At 38.7% G+C, this 27,803-nt stretch overlaps 1 protein-coding gene across 1 annotated transcript; it reads left to right on the top strand.

Moving 5' to 3' along the window:
* Positions 1–27,803, top strand: YIPF6 (Yip1 domain family member 6). Its single transcript, XM_068962575.1, has 7 exons — positions 1–113; positions 17,925–18,053; positions 19,053–19,131; positions 22,148–22,190; positions 24,572–24,697; positions 25,338–25,495; positions 27,419–27,803. Exons 1-7 carry the CDS (start codon positions 57–59, stop codon positions 27,535–27,537), a joined length of 711 nt encoding a protein of 236 aa, XP_068818676.1. The 5' UTR covers positions 1–56; the 3' UTR covers positions 27,538–27,803.

Genomic DNA, 27,803 nt, shown 5'->3' with positions numbered 1-27,803 from the left:
CCTCCACGTCTCAGGTTGCGCAAAGGCCTGTGGGAGCGACCGGGAGGAGGGCCAGGATGGCAGAAGCGGTGGAGTCTCCAGGAGACCCGGGGACAACAACGCCCAGGCCCCTGGTGAGCTTGGGATCTACGACAAAGGGGACCGAGGGTGAGGCAAAGTGCCCCTTAAGGAAGTAGGGTAACGGGCTTGTACTTGAGAGTACTGGAATTCCTTCCTCCCGACAGGCCCTTCCAGTATCAGATGCCAGATCCAGTCCCAACCGTCTACCTGTTCTTTGGGCTAACTGCCCCACCCCCCATTCCCCTCGCTGCCGCCCCCCTCCTTTCCACGCCTTCTTGTGAAACTCTCAATTCACTTTCCTTTCACAGGCTCTCACCACTTGTCTTCCTCCCCTTCATTTTGTTAAATGCTGAGCTTCAGGCGATTTAAGTATCTTTGCATCTGCTGTCCCCTATTTTATCGAGACTTGTCACCAGTCCTCGAGGGAGTAGCAGGATTCTGGGATTAATGAGAGATTGATTCTCATGGGATATTATAACTTGATTATTTATTTGTTCAGTGAACCCCAGTCGTCCTGTTTTAATCCCTGCCCTCCCTTGTCACAGCTCTTGCAGTCCACTTCATGATGATCTCTTGCTCCTGTCTGCAGAGGACAGAATTTCTATTGCAAGTACTACAAGTCCAAAGCCTGAACATGTATTTAAGAACACAGGGTTTGGAGTTAATGTTACTTGGCCTGGAATCACCCATTCTGGCACTTGTGTGAATTTGGGCAAGTCATTTAATGGAGAGTATTTCTTCATGTGTAAAATGGAGATAAAAATACCTGCCTCAAAGAGTTTTTAGGAAGTTGAAATGACATAATTTATGTGAAATGTCTAATAAAATTAGTACCATAACTGAGTAGTGTCAACTCGACATTCTGCCCCCATCCCACCTCCCAAACAACATTTAGTCATGTCCCAAATAGTGTTTATGAGTAGGTGCTCAATAAATGGTACATTCCTTTTCTCTGTTTTAAATTGTCAACATAGTAGAGGACTGATCTGGGAGTCAGGTGAAACTAATTCTAGTTATGGTTCTGCTTACTAGCTTTATTTGTTCATCTCTTCATTCTTTTGTCAAATATTTATTGAGCATCCACTATGATCCAGGCACTCTTTTAGGCATGGTGGATTCAACAGTGAAAGAGAGTGAGTAGGTCCAAGTTCTCATGGAGTATTTGTGACCTTGAGGAAATCACTCTGAACCCCAGTTTTGCCTTTTGGAAAATGATAGTAAGTCACCACAGAGTCAGAGTACTAAATGAACTAATATAAGCATAGGGCATGGTATGCCATAGTTACAGGAGTTTAGATGCTTTTAGTTCCTGTTTTTCGTCTAAACTGCCCCACGTCTCTTTTATGAAGCTTTCCCCCAATTAATTTTAGTGGTTCTGATTACTCATTACTCTGTATCCAATACACTTCTATTCAGCAGTGTTTGTTGAACTCCCACAAAGTGTAATACACTATGCTAGTTGCTTTAAGAAATACAAGAGTCCTGTCCTTATGGTGCTTACAGTCTGATTTTAGGCATAAGACAAACATACAATGCCAACATAAGACATTGTAAGAAAGCTACACATAACATTTTAACATAATTTAAAAGGTGCTATCATGTCTTGTTGAGGTGATGAAGCAGGCAACATGGTAGAAATTATATTTGAGGGAGTCTCAAAGGATGGGTAGGATGTGAGCATAAAGCTATGAATGATTGATTACCTGATATGTGCCAGGATTGTGCTAGACATCCTTTGCATATTTTCTAAACTTTCTAGCAACTGTTTCAGTTAGGTGGTTTTTAGACTGTGTTTTACTTGCAGGTGAGGAGATGAGACTCAGAGAGATTTGATGATTTCCCTAAGGTGACCAGGCTGAAATTTGAACCTGGGTCTGCTTCTGAAACCAAGACTATTACCATTAATGCTACACAGACTCTCATCGGTGAAGATACAGAGGTTAGGAGATACTAATGTATTTGTAGAACAACAGAGAGATTACTTTGGTTGAAGCACAGGGAGGTATTAGAAAAGAAGCCTTAAAAGATAAAGCTACTGTAGTAGAGAGGCAGTATAGAACAGTGGCTTTGTGTGTTCTGGGGTTCAAATTGTCTAGGTTTGGTTCTATGCTCTTGTCATTTAACTCACTGTGGGATATTGGGGAAGTTACCAAAATCTCTCCATGTCTCAGTTTCCCTATCTGTAAAATGGAGATAAAGTAATACAGGGTTGTTCAGTGGATTGAATAAGTTAATACACATAAAACACTTGGTAGAGTGCCTGGCACATAATAATCATGCAATAAGTGTTATTTCCTTTTATTGACCACTATGCTGGGAGGTTTAACAGGCAACAATGAGTCAGTGGAAATTTTTGAGGAGGGAAGGGTTTTAAATCATGAATTTGACAACATAACAAAGGGAAAGTTACCATGGAAAATGTGTGGAATCTAGAATACCGTGCAATTGTTGCAGTAGTTCTGGAGTGAAGTGATGGCTGCCTGGATTATAGCAGCAGTAGATGTGAAGATTTGAGAAAGGCAGAATCCTCGAGGATTTGCAGTGCTAGGGAGAATGTGTCTTAGTGTTTTTCAAACTTTAACATGCTAGCAATCATCTGGGGAATCTTATTAAATTGCAGGTTCTCTTTTAATAGGTCTGAGATGAGGCCTAAGATCCTGCGTTTCTAATAAGCTCCCAGATGGTGCTGCTGCTCCCGGTATCACATTTTGAAAAACGAGGCTATAGATAGGTGGGAGGAAAATGATACCCTGAACAGAAATATAGAAGAGGATGAGGGCCCTAAATGTTGATTCATTCACTTTTGGAAATGTTTAGTTCCAGATATTGATTGGCAGGCCGTCCAGTAGATATTCAGCAGGTAGTTGGACACTAAAATCTGGACTTCAGGGCTCACAAGAGGTCAGGACTAGAGAGATTGATTTGGAATCATCTGTATAGAGTTGAGAATATAGAATCTTGGGTAATGCTTGTCTATTGCCTGTCTATTTAAGGAGCAGAAAAAAGAGCCATAATAATCGCTGTAGCCTAGGGTCTGGAAGGATGTTGGTCCCAGGTGGACCATGACACTAAGCCCCTACCCACCTGCTTGGACCAAGTTGTTTTCCTGCTTGGTTTCACCCGCCCCAGCCCACTTGTTGACCTTGTTGACTTCTTTTTCTCTTCAGAATTTTGGTCAGTAGTTGGTCATCTGTTCCCAACTGCTTTCTTAAGGCTGCAGTCCCCACATTTACTGTGTGTTCTTGGCCCTGCCTTTACTTGCTCCTCTCATTGGCCCAAGTCAGGCAGCAAAGTGTGCACATGTGTTTAAATGCACATATATGTATGTATGTGCACAAGCCTGCCAGCATAGAAGAAGGGGAGGAACATGAGGTCCAAGTCACCTTTTATCCTCACCAAGGGGCTAGTCAGAGAGTAAGGTCCACTAGCTGAGGGCCTGGTAGCACTGTCTCATATATGGGGCTGGAGAGCTTCAGATCCTGACTCAGTTCACTGAGCAATGTTAGTGAGTCTCTGGAGAAGAGAGATTGAGGAAGGGTTGGGATGAGGGGTGAGTGGGAATCACATGGCACTTCAGTGACTACTGCTGCTGCTGCTAAGTCGCTTCAGTCATGTCTGACTCTGTACGACACCATAGACAGCAGGCTCTGCCATCCCTGGGATTCTCCAGGCAAGAACACTGGAGTGGGTTGCCATTTCCTTCTCCAGTGCATGAAAGTGAAAAGTGAAAGTGAAGTCGCTCAGTTGTGTCTGACACTTCGTGACCCCATGGACTACAGCCTACCAGGCTCTTCTGCCCATGGGATTTTCCAGGCAAGAGTACTGGAGTGGGTTGCCATTTCCTTCTCCATTAGTGACTACAGTCACTTCCAAAACCAAGTAACTGGAGTTAGGCCAAACTTCCCCAGTTAAGGGCCCAGTCTTCCAAAAGATTGGCCACTTCATATACCAGCCACAGGTTTGGAGGTTCCCAGGACTACCCTCACTTCTGAACTACTGCCTACAACTTCATGGTCAGGCTCTGTAATTCATTAGAATGACTCATAGAACTCAGGACAATGATATACTTAAAATTACACTTTTATTATAGCAAAAGGGTACAGTCCAAACCAGCAAGAGGGGGAGATGTGTAGGTTGAGGTCTGAGATAGTTTGTAATACAAAGCTTCCTTGTCTTCTCTCTGTGGAGTAAAGGCAGGACCTTGTTACCCTCCTGATACGTTGATATATGACAGACAGTATGTAGAATATTGCCAACCAGGGAAGCTCACCCACATATCTAGTTTTTATTGAGGTTTCATTACATAGGCGTGATTGACTGGATCATTTTTTTCTTCCGCTCCCAAGAGACCAGGTTTGTATCACAGTACTCAAGTGAAGTTGCTCTGTCGTATCTTACTCTTTGCAACCCCATGGACTGAAGCCTACCAGGCTCCTCCATCCTCGGAATTGTCCAGGCAAGAGTACTGGAGTGGGTTGCCATTTCCTTCTCCAGGGGATCTTCTCAACCCAGGGATCAAACCCAGGTCTCCCGCATTGTAGGCAGACGCTTTACTGTCTGAGCCACCAGGGAAGTCCTCACAGTACTCATACTTGACCTCAATCCTCTAATCTTACGTTTGGTCTTTTAGGAGTGGTTAGCTCCCTGTGCTCGGAGAAGGCGATGGCACCCTACTCCAGTACTCTTGCCTGGAAAATCCCATGGACAGAGAAGCCTGGTAGGCTGCAGTCCATGGGGTTGCTAAGAGTCGAACACAACTGAGCAACTTCACTTTCTCTTTTCACTTTCATGCAGTGGAGAAGGAAATGGCAACCCACTCCAGTGTTCTTGCCTGGAGAATCCCAGGGACAGGGGAGCCTGGTGGGCTGCCATCTGTGGGGTTGTACAAAGTCAGACACAACTGAAGTGACTTAGCAGCAGCAGCCTCCAGGAGAATTGCACCCTTAACCAAGGCTCTCCATATGCCACATGTTGAGCGTTGATTGCGTGTTACATGACTTGCAGGTGTTACCTAATTCTTACAGCAGTGTTGTTTCCAAGGTAGGGCCATTCGGCTTCAAAGCCCATTCGTTCTGCACTGCCTTGCCTACCCTAGCTGTAGCAGGCAACAAGATAACTCAAAACACGAAATCCTGGAATTTGAAAGGACAGTATCATAGTAGTGAAGAGAGAATAATGACTTCAAAATGAGGTGGTTTACGCATTAAGTGCAGAAGAATATTCAGAAGACAAAACCGAGAAAGAATTCTTATATTTCCCTTTTTTAATTGCAGATTTTATTTATTTATTTTTGGCCACAACCTGTAGCATGTAGGATCTTAGTTCCCTGCTGCTACTGCTGCTAAGTTGTGTCAGTCGTGTCTGACTCTGCGCGACCCCATAGACAGAAGCCCACCAGGCTCCTCTGTCCCTGGGACTCTCCAGGCAAGAACACTGGAGTGGGTTGCCATTTCCTTCTCCAATGCGTGAAAGTGAAGTCGCTCAGTCGTGTCCGACTTTTAGCGACCCCATGGACTGTAGCCTACAGGCTCGTCTGTCCAAGGGATTTCCCAGGCAAGAGTACTGGAGTGGGATGCCATTATCAAACCCATGCCTCATGCATTGTAAGTACAGAGTCCTCTTGACTGCCAGGGATATCCCAGGATTCATATATTTCTTGATTATGAGGTCATTGTTGGCAATGTCAGTAAAGTTGTGGGAACACCAGTACAGATTAAAAAGGATTAAGCAAGTAAGAGAGTTAAGAGCAGTTTGATCAGAGAAGAGGAGAGCAGTTTGAGATGGTGACAGAAGTAAGGAAGTGAAATATTTTACCATATTTACTTTTATTTTTTAAAATGTTTGTTTGCTTACTTATTTGTTAATTTGGCTGTGACAGGTATTAGTTGTGGCATGTGGGATCTAGTTCCCTGACCAGGAATGGAACCCTGGGTTCCCTATTTTGGGAGTCTTATCTTGGCCACTGGACCACCAGGAGAGTTCTTCAAATATTTAAATAAAATAAAGAGTAGTATAATAAATCTCATATAACTTTCAGCATTCTTCTATTGTTTCATTTATTTCATCACATTTTTTTCTAAAATAACCTTTTTATTTTGAGCTAATTTTAGACAGAAAAATTGCACAAATGGCCCAGAGTTCCTGTATAGCCCTCACTCAGCTTCCTCTAGTGGTAACATTGTATATAACCACAGTACAAAGATCAGAACAAGGAAGCTACCGTTGATACAACACTATTAAACTATAGTTCTTATTTGAATCTTACCAGGATTTCCACAAATGCCCTTTTTTGTTCCAGGATCTTACCCAGGATCTCACATTGCTTTTAGTTGTTATTTTTCCTTAGTTTTCTTCAGTTTGTAATGGTTCTTCAGTATTTCCTTGTCTTTCATGATCTTTTATGAGTATTTTAAAGCAAATCCCAGATGTATTCCTTTACCCATAAATACTTCACTATGTTTCTCTAATAGGTAAGGTCTGTTTGTTTACTTTGGTTATCACACATAACATAATAATAATCACTCCTTAATATCATCTAATCTCTGTTCACCTTCCAATTTTCTAAAAAAAAAATGTGTTTTTACAGTTTGTGCAAATCAGGATCCAAACAAGGTCAAATTGCACTTGGATAATAAATGTCTTTTAATATATGTGTCCTTCTCTTTTTGATGTAATTTATTTGTTTAAAGTCATTTCTTTTGTAGAATTCTCCACTTTCTGTATTTGGCTGTGGTATTTTTAGTAGGTGCCTCTGTCCACATATTTCCTGTAAACTCTTAAGATCTAGAGATTTGTTTATATTTAGGTTCATTTTGGCCTGGGTAGGGGAGGCAGAAAGAAAAACGAACTTAGGTGGCCCCTAAAATTAGGAATTTTTTGTTTATTTTTTAACTTTCTGTTGAGAAAAGTTTCAAACATATACAAAAGTAGAATAGTAAAGTGCACTCTTGTGTACCCAACCTTCAATAATAATTACCAATTTATGGCCAGTCTTCTTTCTTCTGTAGCCCTACCCATTTCCCTTCCATACTATTTTAAAACAAATCCCAGGCATCATTACATTAATCAATATTTAATATGTATCTCTAAAAGATAAGAATTCTGTTTTAAAGAACATAACCACAGTATCATTAGTACATGTAAAAAAATCAATAATTCCCTAATATCAAATGTCTTGTCAGTGTTCAAATTTCCAGCTCTCTCCTAAATGTTGTATTTTTATAATTTAAAATCTGACCCACCACCTATTTTTATAAATAAAGTTTCATTGGAACACAGCTGCACTTCATTTTTTTTATGTATTTGACTTCTTTCATGGTACAGAAGCAGAGTTGAGTAGTTCCAACAGCAACCATTTAGCTCTCAAAACCTAAAATATTTACATTTGGATCTTTCACAGAAAAAGTTTGGTGACCTCTGCTTTAGGCAGTTATCTTTTAGAATCATTAAAAATAAGAAACAGTGCTTTTTATGTTGACTTTCATTTAAACCACTTCTGGAGAGCTTCATTTCCTTGTGTAAATCCAAACTTCCTTCTGATACCATATTCCTTTCTGAAGATTATCGTTTAACATTTCTTGGAATGCATGTTTCAGCTTTTTGCTCATCTGAGAAAAGTCTATTTTGCCATCTTTTTTGGGGGGGGTTATTATAAGACTTTTATTCAGCAAAGACAGTGTTACCTTGAAAGTTGGTTAGAGTATGTTTCATGTGTATAAAATAATAATTCATGTTTTGATGCTGTTAAACTTTAATTTTATTTCATTTTATTTTAGGGAGCAGGAGAGGTTTACACTTTTCTTTGAGAAACCAAAAGGGAAAGCAGTTCTCCCTCATCCAAGGCAGGAAATAGTCAGTCATTGCTTTACAGCAGCATTGTCGTTTCAAAGAAGTTAAAACTAGTCCTTCTTTAAATGGCTTTTTAATTCAATCAATGTTACTACAGTATAATGCCTGTTCAGTAAAATTCACCCATTTTAAGTATGTAGACGGTTTTCAAAAGATACTTGATTCTAAGATCATACTGGGAGAATGAATAAAAGTGTTTGGAGTTTGCCGTCCTGAGAAGCATCTTTGTTATCTGTGATTCTGGTTCCTTTGCATGGCAAAATCACATATGCCTGAAAAGACAGCTGTCATTTCAACTTTCATTGATGTCCTATTCATTGGGACATCAGGAACAGGAAGTCACGGATATTCTGGAAGGCTCCAAGTTTCTGGGCCTTTGAGTTTAGTATGGATGACCTCAGGGCCTTTTCCCTTTGCTCCATGTTTTTCCTCTTTCCAGAGGAGAGGCCAAAGGCACAGGCGGATGTGTCTTGCACGGAGCCCCATGGTCCATGGATGTAGCTGGTGGTCTCCCATGAACCTGAGACAAGTATTGCCTTTCATTTTTAATAGCTACTTTTGTTGTTTTTTGAATTGTGGGTTGACAGTTTTATTCATTCAGCACTCTAAAGGTGTGTTTGTCTTCTTTCTTACATTATTTTGAGTGAGATGTCTGTTGTGTTTTTCTCCTGATTGCAATGTCTTTTTTTCTCTGGTTGTCTCTAAGGTTTTCCTCTTTATCTTTGGTTTTCAGTGTGAGTGTGTCTAGGTTTGTGGATTTTTGCTTTTGTTTTGTCTTTAGGTATTTTTCTTGATTGGGGTTTTCTGGGCTTTGATCTATCATTTGAGGTCTTCTGTCATTCTGGAAAACAGTTCAGCCTTTATCTTTTCAAATATGTTTTCAGATCCATTATCTCTCTCATGGGATTTCAATAATATACAAATTAGATTATTTAATATCAACCCCACAGGTCTTGCATGCTGTATTCTGTTTGGGGTGGTCTTATGTTTTTTATTCCTGTTTTATTGAAATATTGGCATATAATGTTGTATAAATTTAAGGTATACAGTAGAATGACTTGATATATGTTTTTTTTTCTTTTCTAGCTCTTGTTTCTATTTAGATAATTTTCACTGACCTATCACTGATTTCTTTATTTGACCTTGTTGAGTCTGTTACTATGTTCTTTTATTTCTAGCATTACCATTTGACTCTTACAGTTTCTATCTCTTTGCAGAAATTCACCATCATTTTTGCATATGTCTTCTACTAGAGCCTTTTAACATATTAATCATATAGTAACTTTTTCTGCTGAAATTATAACGTCTGAGTCACCTCAGAGTTTGGTTTAATTGCTTTGTGTTGTCAGAGTGTGTTGTTTTTCCGTGTATGTGTTTATGGGGAGGGGGTAATTTTTTATTGATTGCTGGCTATCATTTTTAGTAGTAGAGACTGCCTGGAAATGGCACATCTTTTCTGTTAAGTTGTTACTATAGGGATTAAGTCAGTCTAGTAAGGAGTTGAACCTGTATTTGGCTTTTGTCCTTGATAGGGGAACTGTCAAATGCATCATCAGCTTCAAATTTCTCTCCTATTACTTTGTGCATAGGGAGGGCAGTAGGTTTGCCCAGTGTTTTTCTTAATGTTTCTTCTCCATGTTTCGTTTTCTGCATTCTGTTTGCCTCTGCATAAAATAGTGGGTTTCTCTCTAAGCTCTAGCCCCTCCCTTAGCACTAGATTGCTGGCTTTTGTTACTCCATAATTGTAGTCTGGTGGTGGAGACCTGGGAGGTAGGGACTTTTTGTTGTTTTGATCCACCCTCTGCCCTGTGTCCCTGAGTCTCCTGGGTGAGACTTTCTCAGTGATCTGTCTCTTTCCCTAGCTGAAAGCGAAAGCTGCCCAGTCATGGTCAACTCTGCGACGCTATGGACTATACAGTCTATGGAATTCTCCAGGCCAGAATACTGGAGTGGGTAGCCTTTCCCTTCTTCAGGGGATCTTCCCATCCCAGGGATTAAACCCAGGTCTCCCACATTGCAGGCAGATTCTTTACTAGCTGAGCTGCAAGGGAAGCCCCTAGCTGAAGGAGACTCTAATAGCCTGGCATTATGATGATTTCCCATCCTTCCCCCAGGAGTAGCGAGGTTTGTCTTTTCCCTTTCCCCAGCCACAGTGGGTCTTCACCTGTGCTCTGAAAACAACAGGGTTTGCTGATCTTCCCCAAGCAGCTTTAAGGCTCTTTTTCTGTAGGAGAGAAGGGTATGAGCTGGTCTCTCTGCTTTTCTCAGAAGAGGCAGCTGCTTCCCGCCGCCACACCTGGATCAGTGGAAGTCTGTGGAGAAGAGCCTGCAAGTGGATGTGAACTCCCCCTATGTCTAATGCTTAAAAGGGTGCTATCCTGTCATAACAGTCCACACGTGGTCTTTAGCAGTTCATTTTAAGTTTTAGCTGTATTCTTTACCATCTGTGATGCCCAGTGTTGTTCTCATGCTTTGCTGCAGATGAGCCAGTGCTCATGTCCCATCTCTTCTTGGAAGTGCCTGTTTTTCCTTAGATTTCTTTCATGATACTTGGTTGCCCTAAAACCTCAGCTCTGACAGGTTCAAGGAAAATTATGATTTTGTAATTAATCTAGCTTTTTCTCATTGTTCTAGTGGATTCCAGCTCATTCCAGCTTTCTGTATCCTGATTAGAAATCAAACTACAGTGTTCTAAACTCACTTGAGATAGTTGCTCTTTGTGTGGTTAGGTATTTAATTTAGCAGGTTCATTTGTTCCGTTTTTCTTTCAGTTTTAGGGACTACTTTTAAATTTTAATTTTGTTTAATAATTCTGTCATAAATACAAGTCATAAATACAGAGCAGTGTGTATTCTAAGAAGCCTAACTTCTCTCCTTATTTCCTCCACCTTTTCCCCTCCTTTCCTAAATAGGAAGCTTTAAAAAAAATCTATAAATACTACTTACATTACATGTGACTTAAGTCACTTTGTGTGTGCATGCTCCGTCTCTCAGTCATTCTGACTGACTGTGATCCAGTGGACTGTAGCCTGCCAAGCTCCTCTGTACATGGGTTTCTCCAGGCGAGAATACTGGAGTGGATTGCCATTTCTTCTTTCAAGGGATCTTCCCAACCCAGGTCTCTTGAATTGTAGGCGGGTTCTTTACTGTCTGAGTCATGAGGGAAGACTATATTTTCAGGGATCATTTCTAAGTCATATTGCATGATTTATTTCTTATTTTTAGAAGGTAACATTCAGATATGTGTATGTGTATATATATAATATATATTTGTATCCCTTTCGTAGATGTAGCATGTATACAAACTTTTCTTCACATTCTTCTTTAACACGCCATAATATTGAGGTGGTGAAAAAGTTTGTTTGGTTTTATTTGTAAGATGGCCGCAAGAAGTGCTTAGTTCTCTTGTGCTTTTTTTTAAAAATTATGAAAATATGATAACACATTTATAAGAGACTTGGAAAATACCAAACAAGTTTGCATATCAGTTCAGTTCAGTCGCTCAGTCGTGTCCAACTCTTTGCAACCCCATGAATTGCAGCACGCCAGGCCTCCCTGTCCATCACCAACTGCCGGAATTCACCCAAACCTATGTCCATCGAGTCAGTGATGCCTAATCCAACCATCTCATCCTCTGTTGTCCCCTTCTCCTCCTGCCCTCAATCTTTCCCAGCATGAGGGTCTTTTCCAATGAGTCAGCACTTCTCAAAGTATTGGAGTGGCCAAAGTATTGGAGTTTCAGCTTCAACATCAGTCCTTTCAATGAACACCCAGGACTGATCTCCTTTAGGATGGACTGGTTGAATCTCCTTGCAGTCCAAGGGACTCTCGAGTCTTTTCTAACACCACAGTTCAAAAGCATCAATTCTTCGGTGCTCAGCTTTCTTCACAGTCCAACACTCACATCCATACATGACTGCTGGAAAAACCATAGCCTTGATTAGAAGGACCTTTGTTGGCAAAGTAATGTCTCTGCTTTTGAATATGCTGTCTAGGTTGGTCCTAACTCTCCTTCCAGGGAGCAAGAGTCTTTTACTTTCATGGCTGCAATCACTATCTGCAGTGATTTTGGAGCCCAGAAAAATAAAGTCTGACATTTTCCACTGTTTCCCCATCTATTTGCCATGAAGTGATGGGACCGGACGCCATGATCTTAGTTTTCTGAATGTTGAGCTTTAAGCCAACTTTTTCACTCTCCTCTTTCACTTTTATCAAGAGGTTCTTTAGCTCCTCTTCACTTTCTGCCATAAGGGTGGTGTCATCTGCATATCTGAGGTTATTGATATTTCTCCCGACAATCTTGATTCCAGTTTGTGCTTCCTTCAGCCCAACATTTCTCATGATGTACTCTGCATAGAAGTTAAATAAGCAGGGTGACAATATACAGCCTTGACGTCCTCCTTTTCCTATTTGGAACCATTCTGTTATTCCATGTCCACTTCTAACTGTTGCTTCCTGACCTGCATACAGGTTTCTCAAGAGGCAGGTCGGGTGGTCTGGTATTCCCATCTCTTTCAGAATTTTCCACAGTTTATTGTGATCCACACAGTCAGAGGCTTTGGCATAGTCAATAAAGCAGAAATAGATGTTTTTCTGGAACTCTCTTGCTTTTTTGATGATCCAGCGGATGTTGACAATTTGATCTCTGGTTCCTCTGCCTTTTCTAAAACCAGCTTGAACATCTGGAAGTTCACGGTTCATGTTTTGCTGAAGCCTGGCTTGGAGAATTTTAAGCATTACTTTACTAGCATGTGAAATGAGTGCAATTGTGCAGTAGTTTGAGCATTCTTTGGCATTGCCTTTCTTTGGAATTGGAATGAAAACTGACCTTTTCCAGTCCTGTAGCCACTGCTGAGTTTTCCAGATTTGCTGGTATATTGAGTGCAGCACTTTCACAGCATCATCTTTCAGGATTTGAAACAGCTCAACTGGTATTCCATCACCTCCACTAGCTTTGTTTGTAGTGATGCTTCCTAAGGTCCACTTGACTTCACATTCCAGGATGTCTGGCTCTAGGTGAGTGATCACACCATCGTGATTATCTGGGTCGTGAAGATCTTTTTTGTAGAGTTCTGTGTATTCTTGCCACCTCTTCTTAATATCGTCTGCTTCTGTTAGGTCCATACCATTTCTGTCCTTTATTGTGCCTGTCTTTGCATGAAATGTTCCCTTGGTATCTCTAATTTTCTTGAAGAGATCTCTTGATTTTTCCCATTCTGTTGTTTTCCTCTATTTCTTTGCATTGATCACTGAGGAAGGCTTTCTTATCTCTCCTTGCTATTCTTTGGAACTCTGCATTCAAATGGGTATATCTTTCCTTTTATCCTTTGCTTTTCACTTCCCTTCTTTACACAGCTATTTGTAAGGCCTCCCCAGACAGCCATTTTGCTTTTTTGCATTTCTTTTCCAGGGTGATGGTCTTGATTCCTGTCTACTGTACAATGTCCCGAACCTCCATCCATAGTTCATCAGACACTCTGTCTATCAGATCTAGTCCCTTAAATCTATTTCTCACTTCCACTGTATAGTCTTAAGGGATTTGATTTAGGTCATACCTGAATGGTCTAGTGGTTTTCTTCACTTTTTCAATGTCAGTCTGAATTTGGCAATAAGGAGTTCATGATCCAAGCCATAGGCAGCTCCTGGTCTTGTTTTTGCTGACTGTATAGAGCTTTCCATTTTTGGCTGCAAAGAATATAATCAATCTGATTTCAGTGTTGACCATCTGGTGATGTCCATGTGTAGAGTCTTCTCTTGTGTTGTTGGAAGAGGATGTTTGCTATGACCACTGCGTTCTCTTGGCAGAACTCTATTAGCCTTTGCCCTGCTTCATTCTGTATTCCAAGGCCAAATTTGCCTGTTACTCCAGGTGTTTATTGACTTCCTACTTTTGCATTCCAGTCCCCTATAATAAAAAGGACATCTTTTTTGGGTGTTAGTCTAGAAGGTCTTGTAGGTCTTCATAGAACTATTCAACTTCAGCTTCTTCAGTATTGCTGGTTGGGGCATAGACTTGAATTACTGTCATATTGAATGGTTTGCCTTGGAAATGAGCAGAGATCATACTGTCTTTTTTGAGATTGCATCTAAGTACTGCATTTTGGAGTATTTTTACTATGATGGCTACTCCATTTCTTCTAAGGGATTCCTGCCCACAGTAGTAGATATAATGGTCATCTGAGTTAAATTCACCCATTCCAGTCCATTTTAGTTCACTGATTCCTAAAATGTCGATGTTCACTCTTGTCATCGCCTGTTTGACCACTTCCAATTTGTCTTGATTCATGGACCTGACATTCCAGGTTCCTATGCAATATTGCTCTTTACAGCGTCGAACCCTCCTTCTATCACCAGTCCCTTTCACAACTGGGTATTGTTTTTGCTTTGGCTCCATCCCTTCATTCTTTCTGAAATTATTTCTCCACTGATCTCCAGAGCATATTGGGCACCTACTGACCTGGGGAGTTCATCTTTCAGTGTCCTCTCTTTTTGCCTTTTCATACTGTTCATGGGATTCTCAAGGCAAGAATACTGAAGTGGTTTGCCATTCCCTTCTCCAGTGGACCACATTCTGTCAGACCTCTCCACCATGTCCCAGCCATTGGCATGGCTTAGTTTCATTGAGTTAGACAAGGCTGTGATCCACGTGATCAAATTGGCTAGTTGTCTGTGATTGTAATTTCTGTCTGCCCTCTGATCCCCTCTCTCAGTGCCTACTGTCTTAACTTGGGTTTCTCATACCTTGGACGTGGGGTCTCTCTTTACGGCTGCTCAAGCAAAGTGCAGCATATATAGCAAAGGTTGCATATAGTTCCATTGTATATTACAATTATTTTTAAGTAGATAAACTAAGATTTTTATTTGGAGTTTCAATATCAAACTCTCAATAGTTAATAAATGAATATACCAAGAAGTAGAAGGATATAGTAGATCTGAAAAGCACTGTTAACCAGTTCACACAACAGTAGGATACAAATTCTATTCACGTTCCCATAGACTGTAGACTCAGAGACACTGGAACATATCCAGGGACATAAAGTGCAAAAGTTTCATGATCTAAAGGTATTGAAATTATACAGAATCTGTTCTCTTGTGCTCAATTAGTTGTGGCTCACTCTTTGCAACCCTATGGACTCTCCAGGCTCTTCTGTCCATGGAATTTTCCAGGCAAGAGTACTGGAGTGGGTTGCCATTTTCACTCACTGTGGGATTATGTTAGAAATCAATATCAAAAGATATTTGAAAATAACCCACATTTTTCAAGTGCATTGTGACGTTTACCAGGAGAGATTACTTAGACTTGGCCATCAAAAGCTTCAATAAGGTTAGACTGAAAAAAAACCAGAGAGGGTGATTACTGAGAAGAAATGCTTAGTTGTCTTTAACTTCATTTGAACCAGTTTTGTTAGCTTGTGACAGCTGTCATATCACATTCATTTTTTAAAAACTTACCAAAATTGGTGAATTTTTGTGTAGCCATTTTTAATATTGAAGATGGGAGGGGAAAAGCAACATTTTTGGCATATCATGCTTTATTATTTCAAGAAGAGTAAAAATGCAACTGAAACACAAAAAGATTTGTACAGTATATGGAGAAAGTGCTGTGACGGATAGAACATGTCAAAAGTGCTTTGGGAAGTTTTGTGTGCTAGTTAATGCTCCATGGTTGGGTAGAACAGTTGAAGTTGATAGTGATCAAATCAATACATTAATTGAGAACAATCAAAGTTATATTATCAGGCAGGAAATCACCGACCTACTCAAAGTATACATATGAAGTATTGAAAATCATTTGCACCAGCTTGGTTATGTTAATTGATGCTTGAGTTCCACATAAGTTAAGCAGGAAAAATCCCCAAACTTCTTGACCATATTTTCACATGTGATTGTCTACTGAAACATAACGAAAACATTCCGTTTTAAAAAACAAATTGTGTTGGGCAATAAAAAGTTCCACACTGCTGGACAATATCCACAGAAGAGATCATGGGGCAAGTAGGTTGAACCACCACCAACCACACTAAAGGCTGGTCTTCATCCAAAGAAGATGATGTGTACATGGTGGGATTGGAAGGGAGTCCTCTATTATGAGCTCCTTTTGGAAAACCAACAGATTACTTCCAATAAGTACTGCTCCCAGTGAGACCAACTGAAAGCAGCACTTGGCGAAGTGTCTGGAATTAGTCAACAGAAAATACATAGTCTTCCTCAGGATAACACAAGACCTCACGTTTCTTTGATGACCTGGCAAAAACATAATAGCTTGGCTGGGAAGTTCTGATTCATCCACTGTATTCACCAGATATTGCACCTTCAGATTTCCATTTATTTTGGTCTTTATAAAATTCTCTTAATGGAAAAAAAAATTTAATTCCCTAGAAGATTGTAAAAGGCGCCTAGAATAGTTCTTTGCTCAAAAAGATAAAAAGTTTTGGGAAGATGGAATTACGTAGTTGCCTGAAAACTGACAGAAGGTAGTAGAACAGATGGTGAGTACATTGTTCAGTAAAGTTTTTGGAGAAGATGAAAAATGTGTCTTTTATGTTTACTTTAAAACTGAAGGAACTTTTTGGCCAACCAGATGGTTCTTTAGAGATATCCTCATTCCTCTTACAGCTGCATGGCATTCCATTATGACATACCATGCTTTATTCAACTAGTTCTCTGTTGATGGACATTTGGGTTATTCTTAGGTTGTTTTTTGTTGTTGTTGTTGTTTTTGTTTGTTTTTTTTTTTGCTTTTACAGGTAGTATTGTAATGAGGAGCTTTGTGTATGTGTCTTTTTATATATTTACTGCTTTAGACTCCTAAAAATGGTGAGCAATCCATATGTAAATTTGCTAGATATTGCCAGATTCATCTTCAGTAGGGCGTAGTACCATTTTGCCTTCCCACCAACAGTGAGTGCTCTTTCCCCTCAGCTTTACTTGCAGAGTGTGTTGTCAAACTTGGGTTTTTGCCAGTCTAATGGGTGGAGAATTTTCAAGTACTTTTAATAAAACTGTGATCAAAAAGTTGTTTTTTATAAGTTTTCTGAAGAACTTCATTTTTTCTAAAATTTTATTGTACTGTCTTGTTTTTCATTTACCTGCAACCTTTTCACACTAAACATTAGACCCATTGGACCAAGAACCGTATGAGGAGGGATTGCTTCTCTTTTCTTAGGAACTTGAAGATTCTAGAGTTTCAGTCACAATAATCAAATTTGACATATGAATGTAAGAGTTTAAAAGTTTGCAGTCTTGCAGTTCACTTTGGAAATGTTATTTGTCCTGTGGTTGCCAACAATCTGGTAAAAGAAAAAAAAAGAGGATAAATAACGTGCTTTACTGTTTCTGTGTTCTTCCCAATTTTCTTTTAGATTTTACATAATGTTCCTTCTTAGCCAGCAGAGGCCACTAGAGCCCACTAAAGAGCAGAAGTGTAAAAGAATGACAGTGCTAAGATGTGATCACTGAAAGGTCACTTTTTTTCAATAGTTCTGCAATCTTACTAGCTATGTCCTGTTAAGATTTCATGCTTGAAAGAAACTATTTGAGGCCAAGAAAATATCTATTGTTGTTGTTTTCATTGCTAAGTCGTCTCTGATTCTTTTGTGGTCCCATGGACTGACCCCCTACCAGGTTCCTTTGTCCATGGGATTTCCCAGGCAAGAATACTGGAATGGGTTGCCATTTCCTTCTCCAGGGGATCTTCCTGACTGAGGAGTCAAACCCGTGTCTCCTGCATTGGCAGACAGATTCTTTACCACTGTGCCACTAGGAAAGCCCATAAAATATCTGTGCCATTTACTTTATAATATTTTTCATCATATTCCATCTCCTTCTTTAAAAGAAACAAGTATTTGAGAATTTTAATTTACTGTACTGTTCAGTGTTTGGTGAACTAACACCTTACTTTAAAAACTGTATAAAACCCTATAAAAAGATATAGCCCTGCTCACTGGGAAATGATGTCTTTGGGGGAATCCTGCAGTTTATTACAAGCTTTAAATTTTTTCCCTAACTCTTCTCAGTTTGCAGGCCTTTCTGATATATCTATCTCACAAGACATCCCTGTGGAAGGAGAAATCACCATTCCTGTGAGATCGCGCATTCGGGAATTTGACAGCTCTACATTAAATGAGTCTGTTCAGAATACCATTGTAAGTTAGATGAGTTGAGAGAATTTCTGTTCAGTGTCATGGGCTAAATAACTAATAGCACTTTGTAAAATATTTTTGTTTGGTTCACTAATTTTCAGTGTATTTTATTTATTGAAATTTAAGATTCTCCCCTAGAGAATAATTTTTGGAAATCATTTTGGCTGTAATGGATATTAAGGAACTTAAAACGTTCACATTTTTTTAAGGTGATAATTCTGTTTCTCTAGGTATAGTATAAGGAGAAAAAATTCAATACAAAGATAATTTTAAAAGAAAAATATTTATACAAAGATGTTTGTTACAGCAGTCTATAGTGGGGAAAAGTTGAACAGAAGAGTAATTAGCTAAGTAGATTATGTTACAGCTATGTGGTAGAACGGTTAACAACCATTAAAAATCATGTTTTCAAATAACTATTAATGACATGAAGAAATTTTTAGGTGAAAAACTTAGGACAGAATTACCTCAACTATATTTTGAGAAGTTAAATAACTGTACCCTTCTTCAAATGTCTTGATTTTTAAAAATCTGACTTCTAGGATTCTTTTTCCAGAATGAATGGGAATGTTGAAAATTAATTGATTTTACATATTGTGAAGAGTGTGGTAGCTTAGGAGCAGGCCATTTGGCTCTTGTGACCTTATCATGTTGAACTGAAAGTTAGATGCTGTGTTTTGCAGAACAGATTTTACTAGTGCTATTATTTTCATTTCTTTAAGTAGCATATTAAGAGGGCTATATTTCTCTTTTGCAGAGTTTAAAAAATCAAAATCAACAGAACTGATGAATATAGTAAAAGTTAGATGTTGGCTTTAGGAGTTAAAGGAAAAGTTAATAGAAAAAGGAGTTAGTACAAAAACCCCACCTCTCTGGTTTGTTTGTATGGTGAAGGAGTTAGACGAGTTGGATTGAAATTAAAAAAAAAAAAATTGAGCAAATTCAAGGGGCTACTTGGTAGCCTTGGTCATTACAGTACAGCATATTGTTTTTATCTTTCAGATGCGTGATCTAAAAGCTGTTGGGAAAAAATTCATGCATGTTTTGTACCCAAGGAAAAGTAATACTCTTTTGAGAGATTGTAAGTATGTGTGGTTTTTGAGGCTTTGCTGTTTTTCATCATACCTTATCATAAGCATTTATAAGGCTTTGTGGTAATAAAACTGATATCATTTTACAGGATGAAAAATATGTAAGTGAATATATTATAGAGGAATGTTTTGAAAAAAGTTAAAAATTGAGGATGGAATTTCAGAGATTGGAAGATTTTGCTTAATATATTGTCCTCATCAATAAATATAGACTGTATATTTTCACCTGCTGCAATAGACACTGCAAAAAATATTTCTGTAAATGGCAAACACATAGTGACTTTGTTCAGCCAAGAAACTTAATGATCTCCAAGGGAAAGACAAAATGTTTAAATGTTACATTAGAGTAATAGCTAATACCCATTAAGGATTAACAAATTAATAGTACTTTATTGACATTTCTATTTTCAGAATAATCATTGTTGACTGCTTTAAGAATTCCAAAACAGTGTTTGCAGAAAATTATGCTATTATTTAGAATTTATTCTCAAAATTGTTAGACTTTTAGTTTTTCTTTTCAAACATTCTTGGCTTTTCTTAGTACCCTTTATCAAAAAAAAAAAGACTCAGTTGTTTGAGAATAGTAACAATGATGTTGGATATGAGTGTACCTTCTATTTTGGCAGCATTTCTGCTGTAACATAGGGATGTCAGATATGTGGCAAATGTGCCATCACTGTGTGGTGATTGGATGCAGTGTCAGAATGCTTTTTCAGCAAAGTACACTGTGGGTTGAAGCTGACAGATGATTTGCTGCTGCTGCTGCTGCTGCTGCTGCTGCTGCTGCTGCTGCTGCTGCTGCTACTGCTACTACTACTGCTGCTACTGCTGCTAAGTCGCTTCAGTCATGTCTGACTCTGTGCAACCCCATAGATGGCAGCCCACAAGGCTCCTCCATCCCTGGGATTCTCCAGGCAGGAACACTGGAGTGGGTAGCCATTTCCTTCTCCAGTGCATGAAAGTGAAAAGTGAAAGTGAAGTCGCTCAGTCATGTCTGACTCTTTGCAACCCCATGGACTGCAGCCTACCAGGCTTCTCCATCCATGGGATTTTCCAGGCAAGAGTACTGGAGTGGGGTCCCATCGCCTTACAGCTGGTATATAGTGGAAAGAGCATGGACAAATCTGGGTTTTGAATAGTGATGCCATCACTAGCTGTGTGATTCTGGATAGTGATTCCATCACAAGCTGTGTGATCCTGGATAAGACAGGTAACTTTTCTGAGGCTGAAGTTTCTTCCTCACAAAAGCTGTCTTATCCAATGAGATGCCACTTCAGATCCATTAGGATGGCCCTTATCAAAGGAATGGAGAATAACAAATATTGGTAAGGATGTAGAGAAATTTGAACCTTTGTGCACTACTGGTGGGGATGTAAAATGGTACAGCCACTGTGAAAAAGAGCATGGTGGTTCCTTGGAAAATTAGGTAGAGAATTGCCACATGATTCAGTACTTCCACTTCTGGGTATATACTCAAAAGACTAGAAAGCAGGAACTCAAAGAGATATTTGTATACCCATGTTCATAGCAGCAGATGAAAACAACTCAAAGGTCTATTGGTGGATGGATGAGTAAATGAAGTATGTTATATACACCATGGTATGTACCATATATGAATGGAATATTACTTATCCTTTAAAAAGAGTGAAATTCTGATACATGCTACAACATTGATGAACCTTGGAAGACTTTATGCTAAGTAAAATAAGCCTTACACAAAAGAATATATATTATTCTACTTAGGTTAGGTACCTAAAATAGTGAGATTTATAGAGACAGAAAGTAAAATGGTTGTCAGGGACTGAGGGGATATTGGGGAGTTATTGTTTAATAGGTTGGAGTTTCAGTTTGGGAGATGAACATTTTATTGTTTACCTAGTAAACATAGTCTATTAGAGTGTTAGGATTTTGATTTTTCTTTTTTACATCTTTTACAAACTTTCCACAGTGGTGTCAAAATTACTCTTTCAGGTAAAGTTATGTACAAGTGAAGTTAAAGTTAGAAGTAGTATGTACCTTTTTACATGTTGTTTGAGGAAGATAATTGTGCTTTAAGCTTTATGTTACTGAACTATTGGTGTATTAATCACTCAACAGCTATTGGTTGAGAACCACCATGCTTAGACCTGATATTGGCAGAGCATTTATAGTTTTCAAAAAGTTTTCATGTTATTTGTTAATATTTAACCCTATGAAATTACCAATGTTGGGCTGTTTTCTCACTTTATAAGAACAACAGTTCTGTACTAGTTGAGTGTAGTAATTATGAAAGGGAAGCTGTGTTGTAGAGTAGAAAGGACTTTATAGTAAGAATCAGAAGATTCTGGTTTTGTTTATAGGTTCTGGTCCTACCCCCACACTTAACTGTTTATATTAACTTGAGCACATCACTTCTTCTCAACTTCATTTTTCATATTTTTGAGATGAGCCTGATTATACTTGCCTTGTCTAACATAGTCTCAGATTGGTGAAGTGACTTGGCTTTAGTCTTCTTTCCGACTGTGCAGGGTGGGGCATTTAAGTCTTCTGACTCCTTGCCTATTGGTCTTTAATGATAGCTTGCTGGAATGTGGCTTAGTAGGTGGTGTGTGTGTTAGTCGCTCAGCCGTGTCTGACTCTCTGCAACCCCATGGACTGTAGCCCACCAGACTTCTCTGTCCATGGGATTCTCCAGATAAGAATACTGGAGTGGATTGCCATTCCCTTCTCCAGAGGATCTTCCTGACCCAGGAATTGAACTCTGGTCTCCTGCATTGCAGGCAGATTCTTTACTGTAGTAGCTGAGGAGAGGGGTGATTAGTGTTGTTTGAAATGAACAAAATTTAAAGGATATATGAAGCATTCAGAATTGGGAAGCAGAGAAGGCCACTAGAGGGATAGGAGAGGTGGAAGGTTTGGGCAGACAGAGAAAGCCTTGATGTCTGAATGCCAAGATTGGCAGAATAAAAGACAGAAAATACTATATGCCTGTGTCTTAACAATTTTCTGTCTTTTCTTTTCTTGTAGGGGATTTATGGGGCCCTTTGATCCTTTGTGTGACACTTGCATTGTAAGTACTTATATTTCCTTTCTTTGTCATTTGAGATAGACTAAACTTTTTTCATGGAGTTTCAAAATTGAAGGGGATTTTTTTTTTTTGGATACTCCAATTTTTATTAACAGTTACTTATGATTCATGGTATCAAAATGATTTATCAATCTTGTCCATAGAAGACTTTAACTTCAACTGCATTATTAATTTCTACTGCATTTCATTTTCAGAATTTTTCATTTTGGACTTCTTTGACAAATTATACTCCTTATGCATTTAAATCTAAAAAGTCAAGTAGCTTTCTAGATCAGTTCAAAGAGTGATGGAATTAAAGATATGAAAATTACACCCCCCCATTTATCAGTGAGTTCTTACCCTGTTTTAGTCATTTCTATAGTCATTACTATATTTTAGTCATTTCAGCATTTATTCACACTCATTTACCTCCCCCATCATTAAGCTAAGTGAATTAAGTATCTTAAAGTTTTAAGTACTAAACAATTAAAGTAGTATTTATTTGCAAACATAATTCTTTTAAAATTTTACTAAAAGTACAAGTGAGATTAAATTAGAAGTGATTGTGTTCAAAGCAAGATCATGTTTCACAAAGTGTTGTATTTTCCATACTCACTGTATGTAAAGAGGAAGAGGACAGAAGAAGGAAAGCAAAAGTTCTGCTGGAGAGGGTAATATAACCACTGGTAGAGTAGAAAAAATACTACACTAGGATCCATTTCTGGGTTCTGATCCTAACTTTGCTATCAGCAGAGTGACTTTGGGCCTCTAAAAAAATTTTTAAATACCTTCTCTTATCCCCATAACAAGAAGTGAATATTATTCTCCTCTTTTGACAGACAAGCTCAGGTTCAAAGAGATTGAGGACTGAACTAAACATCACATAATCAATCAGTGGTAGACCTGGAATTCCACTTCAGGTTTCCTTGACTGCCCATTCTCTACCTCTGTGATTATTACACATCTCTTCCTGCCTAACCTCTCTGGATTTCCTTTCCCATATCTATAAAAGTGGATGGTTGTGGGTCCTTTCCAGGCGTAACCTATTGTGATTGTAGATTCAAATTTCTTACTGGCTTCTCTAACCCTTTTAAAATGTAAAGTCAAGTGCATAGTAATTTAGGTAAAAACGTGGAGTGCTCTATCTTATGCTTTTAATAACCATATCAAGGGACATAATCTAGTGCCTGATGTAAGTGTTTATATTAAAAGCTCTGAGCATATCCTTTTTTAGTTTTGAAAGATTAGAGATTATGGAATTTAATCCTGCTTATTTGCAGAGAATAAAATCGGAGTCCTAAGACATCAAGTGATTTGCTCTAGTTTACATATCTGGTGACAGAATTAGAATCAATATCTGAGTCTCCTGCCTTCCAGTCCAGTTAATCCTCTTTCTATCATACCATGCTGAAATAATAGGAGTTCCAGAGAACAAGTGATCAGGGCTAGCATTCATCTCATCAAATTGTCAGGACTTGGAATGGAGTATGCAGAACCATAGAATACAAAAGCCTGTGCTGGCAAATAGCATAGCAGCGCAAGACTTACGGTGTGATTTGTCTCTACTTTGTAATAAGAAGAGGTTGTTAAAAAAGAATTTTTGAAGTGATGTTATTCTGTTACTGAAAAAAATGACACAGAGTACAAGTGTAAGTCCAAAATTCAAAACGGTTTATGTGTTAAATTCTTAATATTTAAGTGATTGTTCAATTACTCAGTTTCAAAGAAAGCCTTTTAGTGATAATTTGTATGCTTTGATTTTTAAAAGATCAACAACTAAACAGACAGGCTGTTTGCATTTTTAAATGCCAGAGCTATAACCTTAACCCAAGAATTACAAATTCAAATGTGTATATTCATGTATTGCAAATTGGTGACCAAAAGCCCTTGTGAAGGAATCTGCTGCTGTGTCACCTGCACCTGATTATTGCCATGTAGAAATGCAGACCCAGTGATAGAACCTCTTCTGATTTTTTAAGAAAATCCAGAAATACATATTTTTATGTGAAATCTCCCAATTTTAAAATAATATCAACTTGAGTTTAAAACCTTTTAAAAGTATTATATGGACCAGCAACCTCATGTCCGTGAGTCACACTTAGCCCTTCAGTTTATATCCTCTGCTTAACCAAAAAAGGTCTTCAGTAATCCATTTAAACATTTCCACAAGATCAAAGGGAGCATCCCTTGTAGTCCTGAGGGATTTGGAATTTGAAATAAGGGAGCCTTGCCATATACTTGAGGCATTTTCCTTTTGTACACCCTATAAGAGATCTTCAGGTAAGATATAGAGCAGCACCCTCATTCAAAGTTTGAGAACCCATACCTTAACTGTGTTGCTCTAAATACGGTTAGGCAATTCTCATGCCATTTCCTTGTCACAGAATGCTTCAAAGAGGCTCTGTAGATAGCGAAAAAGATGGAGGGCCCCAGTTTGCAGAAGTGTTTGTCATTGTCTGGTTTGGTGCAGTTACCATCACCCTCAACTCAAAACTTCTTGGAGGAAACATGTGAGTATTATTTAAATGCATCCTTTTTCCATTTCCAGGTTGCATATCTTAGATTTTTTAAGGAAGTCTGGCTTGTTATATATTTTTCAAAAAGAAAAATCAAAATAAATGAGAGCAAAAAGAAAATTCTCTTAAAGACACCGAACAGAAATAACCTAGTTGAATTAAATTATGTTAAATTATCTGGGGTCCTTTGGTAAGCTTCAGATGTTCTCTCTCCAGCCCCTGAAATGATGTGCAGAACATTTTGTGTTAGAAGATTACATTTGTTTTTGGGAACAGATGCCCCATAGCTTTCAACAAATGCTCAAATAGGTCTATAAACCAGAAAAGATTAAGAAACAAAATCTTAGTGGTTTAGTGGGAGAAAGAGGTCTCTAGGAATTAGAGTAGATCATGTAGGTCCTAAATGGCTGACTGTTAAGGCATTTAAGTAGAGAGAAGGAGAGTATGGTGAGAGAAAAACTAAGGCATATGTTTAATACAGAGGTCTATCCTCATAAAATCAACATTAGGGTATAGGTAATATCTATCTGGAGGAAAGTAATGATCCACGATACATAGAAATCTGTATAATAAATTGTATCATGATATAGATCAACTATATTTATGATTTTTATGGATATATGTTGTTTTTTAGATCTTTTTTTCAGAGCCTTTGTGTGCTGGGATACTGTATACTTCCCCTGACAATGGCACTGCTGGTTTGCCGGCTGGTACTTTTGGCTGAGCCAGGACCAATAAACTTCATGGTCCGGCTTTTTGTGGTGATCATCATGTTTGCCTGGTCTATAGTAGGTAAGAATGTACTTATCTCTGTGGTAGCAGAGCAGACTGAAAATATGGGTTAGAGACAAAGACCAGATGAGCAGTGTAACTTATAAGTCACGTTAGTGATATGAGTCGTGCTAATGTTATCCATAGAGCCATCTGCTCTCAGTAGGGATCATGTCCATCTTATCTGAGTTGGCTATCTGCACTTCTGAGATGTGAAGTCACATCTTTCTTGTTTCTTCAATCTTTAAATAATGGATAGGGTTGGGAAAGGAGATTACACTAGACCTAGCTTAGTCCTGGCGTATAGGAAGCATAGGTGACTTGAGAAATGACTTGAGCCTTTTTCAGACAAATTAATCATGATAATATTTAACATTTACTGATTACTTATTGTAGGCCAGGCACTGTCAGAAGTACTTGATATATGTCATCTCATTTAACCCTCACAACAACTGTAATAAATAAAAACTGTGTTATTATTGGTCCCATGTTTATAGATGAGAAACAGACACAGGGAGGTTAAGCAACTTGTCCTAGGACACATAACTAGAGAATAGGGGAGTCAAGTGTGAAGCCCAAGTAGATCACATACCTTTTTAGAACTGTACTATAGCACCACCCAGTATAGGTTGTTAAATATCATTACATAGTACTTTTCTGCTTCAGTAGAAAATTCTGCTAAAGATTAAGGAGAGCCTATAGCATTGGCAATGAATGCTATTTATTCATTATTTGTACATCCCTAAAATTCTCTTGAAATCCCACCTTAAACTGAAAGTGTTCACTAGCTTCTTTTTAATGGGATAGATAGGCTGCCTAATATTTTTGTGTGCAGTAACATCTCTTTGTTTTAGAAAATGGTTAAAAGCCAAGAAGTGATCCAAACTAAGGTTTGGGAATGCCAGAATTGCTTTCCCAAATACTATTTAAAAACTGCCTATGGAAGAACCCCTCATTCCCTCACTTAGAGTCTGATGATTTACTGTACATGTAGTTCTAAATAGCTTAGTTATCCAGTGTCCAGGCCCACAGGGTTCAGCAAGTAGAATCTTAGAAGAGAGAGAGGTACCTGTAATTCAGCTAAAGTGTATTAAGCAAAAACTATGTGTCAGGCACTGTGCTAGGCATGGTGTCTGTCCTCTGAGTTTACAGTCTAGGCATGTAAACACTTAAGGGCCATAAAGTGTTCCAGGTGGGCAATGGAAGTCTGTGCCAGGTATAGTGGGGACACAGAAGAGGTAAGTGGGCAGTTCTACCTGGCGTGGTAGGATGCCAGATGGTTGTTCAGGAAAGATCTCCTTGAAGGACCATTATTGAATAAAAAGATGAGTAGGTATTTCCTGAATGGTCAAGAGGGTTGACATCTAAAAGAGCCAATAGGAAGTTCTCTAGTGGTCCAGTGGTTAAGACTTCATGCTCCATATGCAGGGAGCTTGGGGTTTGATCCCTGGTCAAAGAACAAAATTCCACATGCCACAACTTAGAGCCTGCATAGTGTGACTAAAGAGCCCACATGCTACAGTGAAGATCCCACACGTGGCAATGAAGATCCAGTGTGCTGCAATTAAGACCTGGGACAGCCAGAGAAATAGATAAATAATAAAACAGTTGATAATAAGAACAATTACTCAAAAAATACAACAGTGTGAGACCATTTGCCATAGGAGCTTTGTAATCCTTTTTAGTACAGTTCAGTAGCTTCTCATAAAAGTGTAAGAAACCCCTTTTAGAAAGATTTCTATCTAAAATGGTAGGAAAGAAGCTTTCTATACTTGAACCAAGCAGCTCTCAGCTGCTGCCAAATGCAGTTTTAAGGTCACAAATATAACTGAACTTGTAGTATATAATTCTGTGTCCCAGACTATGCCAAGCACATTCAAGTTTAGTAAATGTTAATAGTTGTGACATTCGTATTAAATATTCCTTTTGTTTTGTTTTGTTTAGCTTCTACAGCTTTTCTTGCTGATAGCCAGCCTCCAAACCGCAAAGCCCTTGCTGTTTATCCTGTTTTCTTGTTTTATTTTGTCATCAGTTGGATGATTCTCACCTTCACTCCTCAGTAAATGGAAGTTAAAAACCAGGGAATTCAAAACTCACCTCAGAGATGCAGTTCACCATGAAGCTTTGCCTCTGGCCCTCCTTTGTCTATTTTGGAGTTACTTGGTAACTGGGTGTGTGAGGTGATTATAAAGGAGCCATAAAGCACCATCACCATTTATGTAAGGAACTAATGTTTGAAAAGCTGTCCTTTCCCTCTTAATGTTATTTCTTTAAAATATGTGTGCATAGTACACAAAATATAATGCCTCCTAAGGCATGATGGGATCAC

This window comes from Capricornis sumatraensis, chromosome X (genome assembly GCF_032405125.1).
Source record: "Capricornis sumatraensis isolate serow.1 chromosome X, serow.2, whole genome shotgun sequence".
NCBI classification, from domain to species: Eukaryota; Metazoa; Chordata; class Mammalia; order Artiodactyla; family Bovidae; genus Capricornis; species Capricornis sumatraensis.
This window is presented reverse-complemented; position numbering and strand designations above follow the sequence as displayed.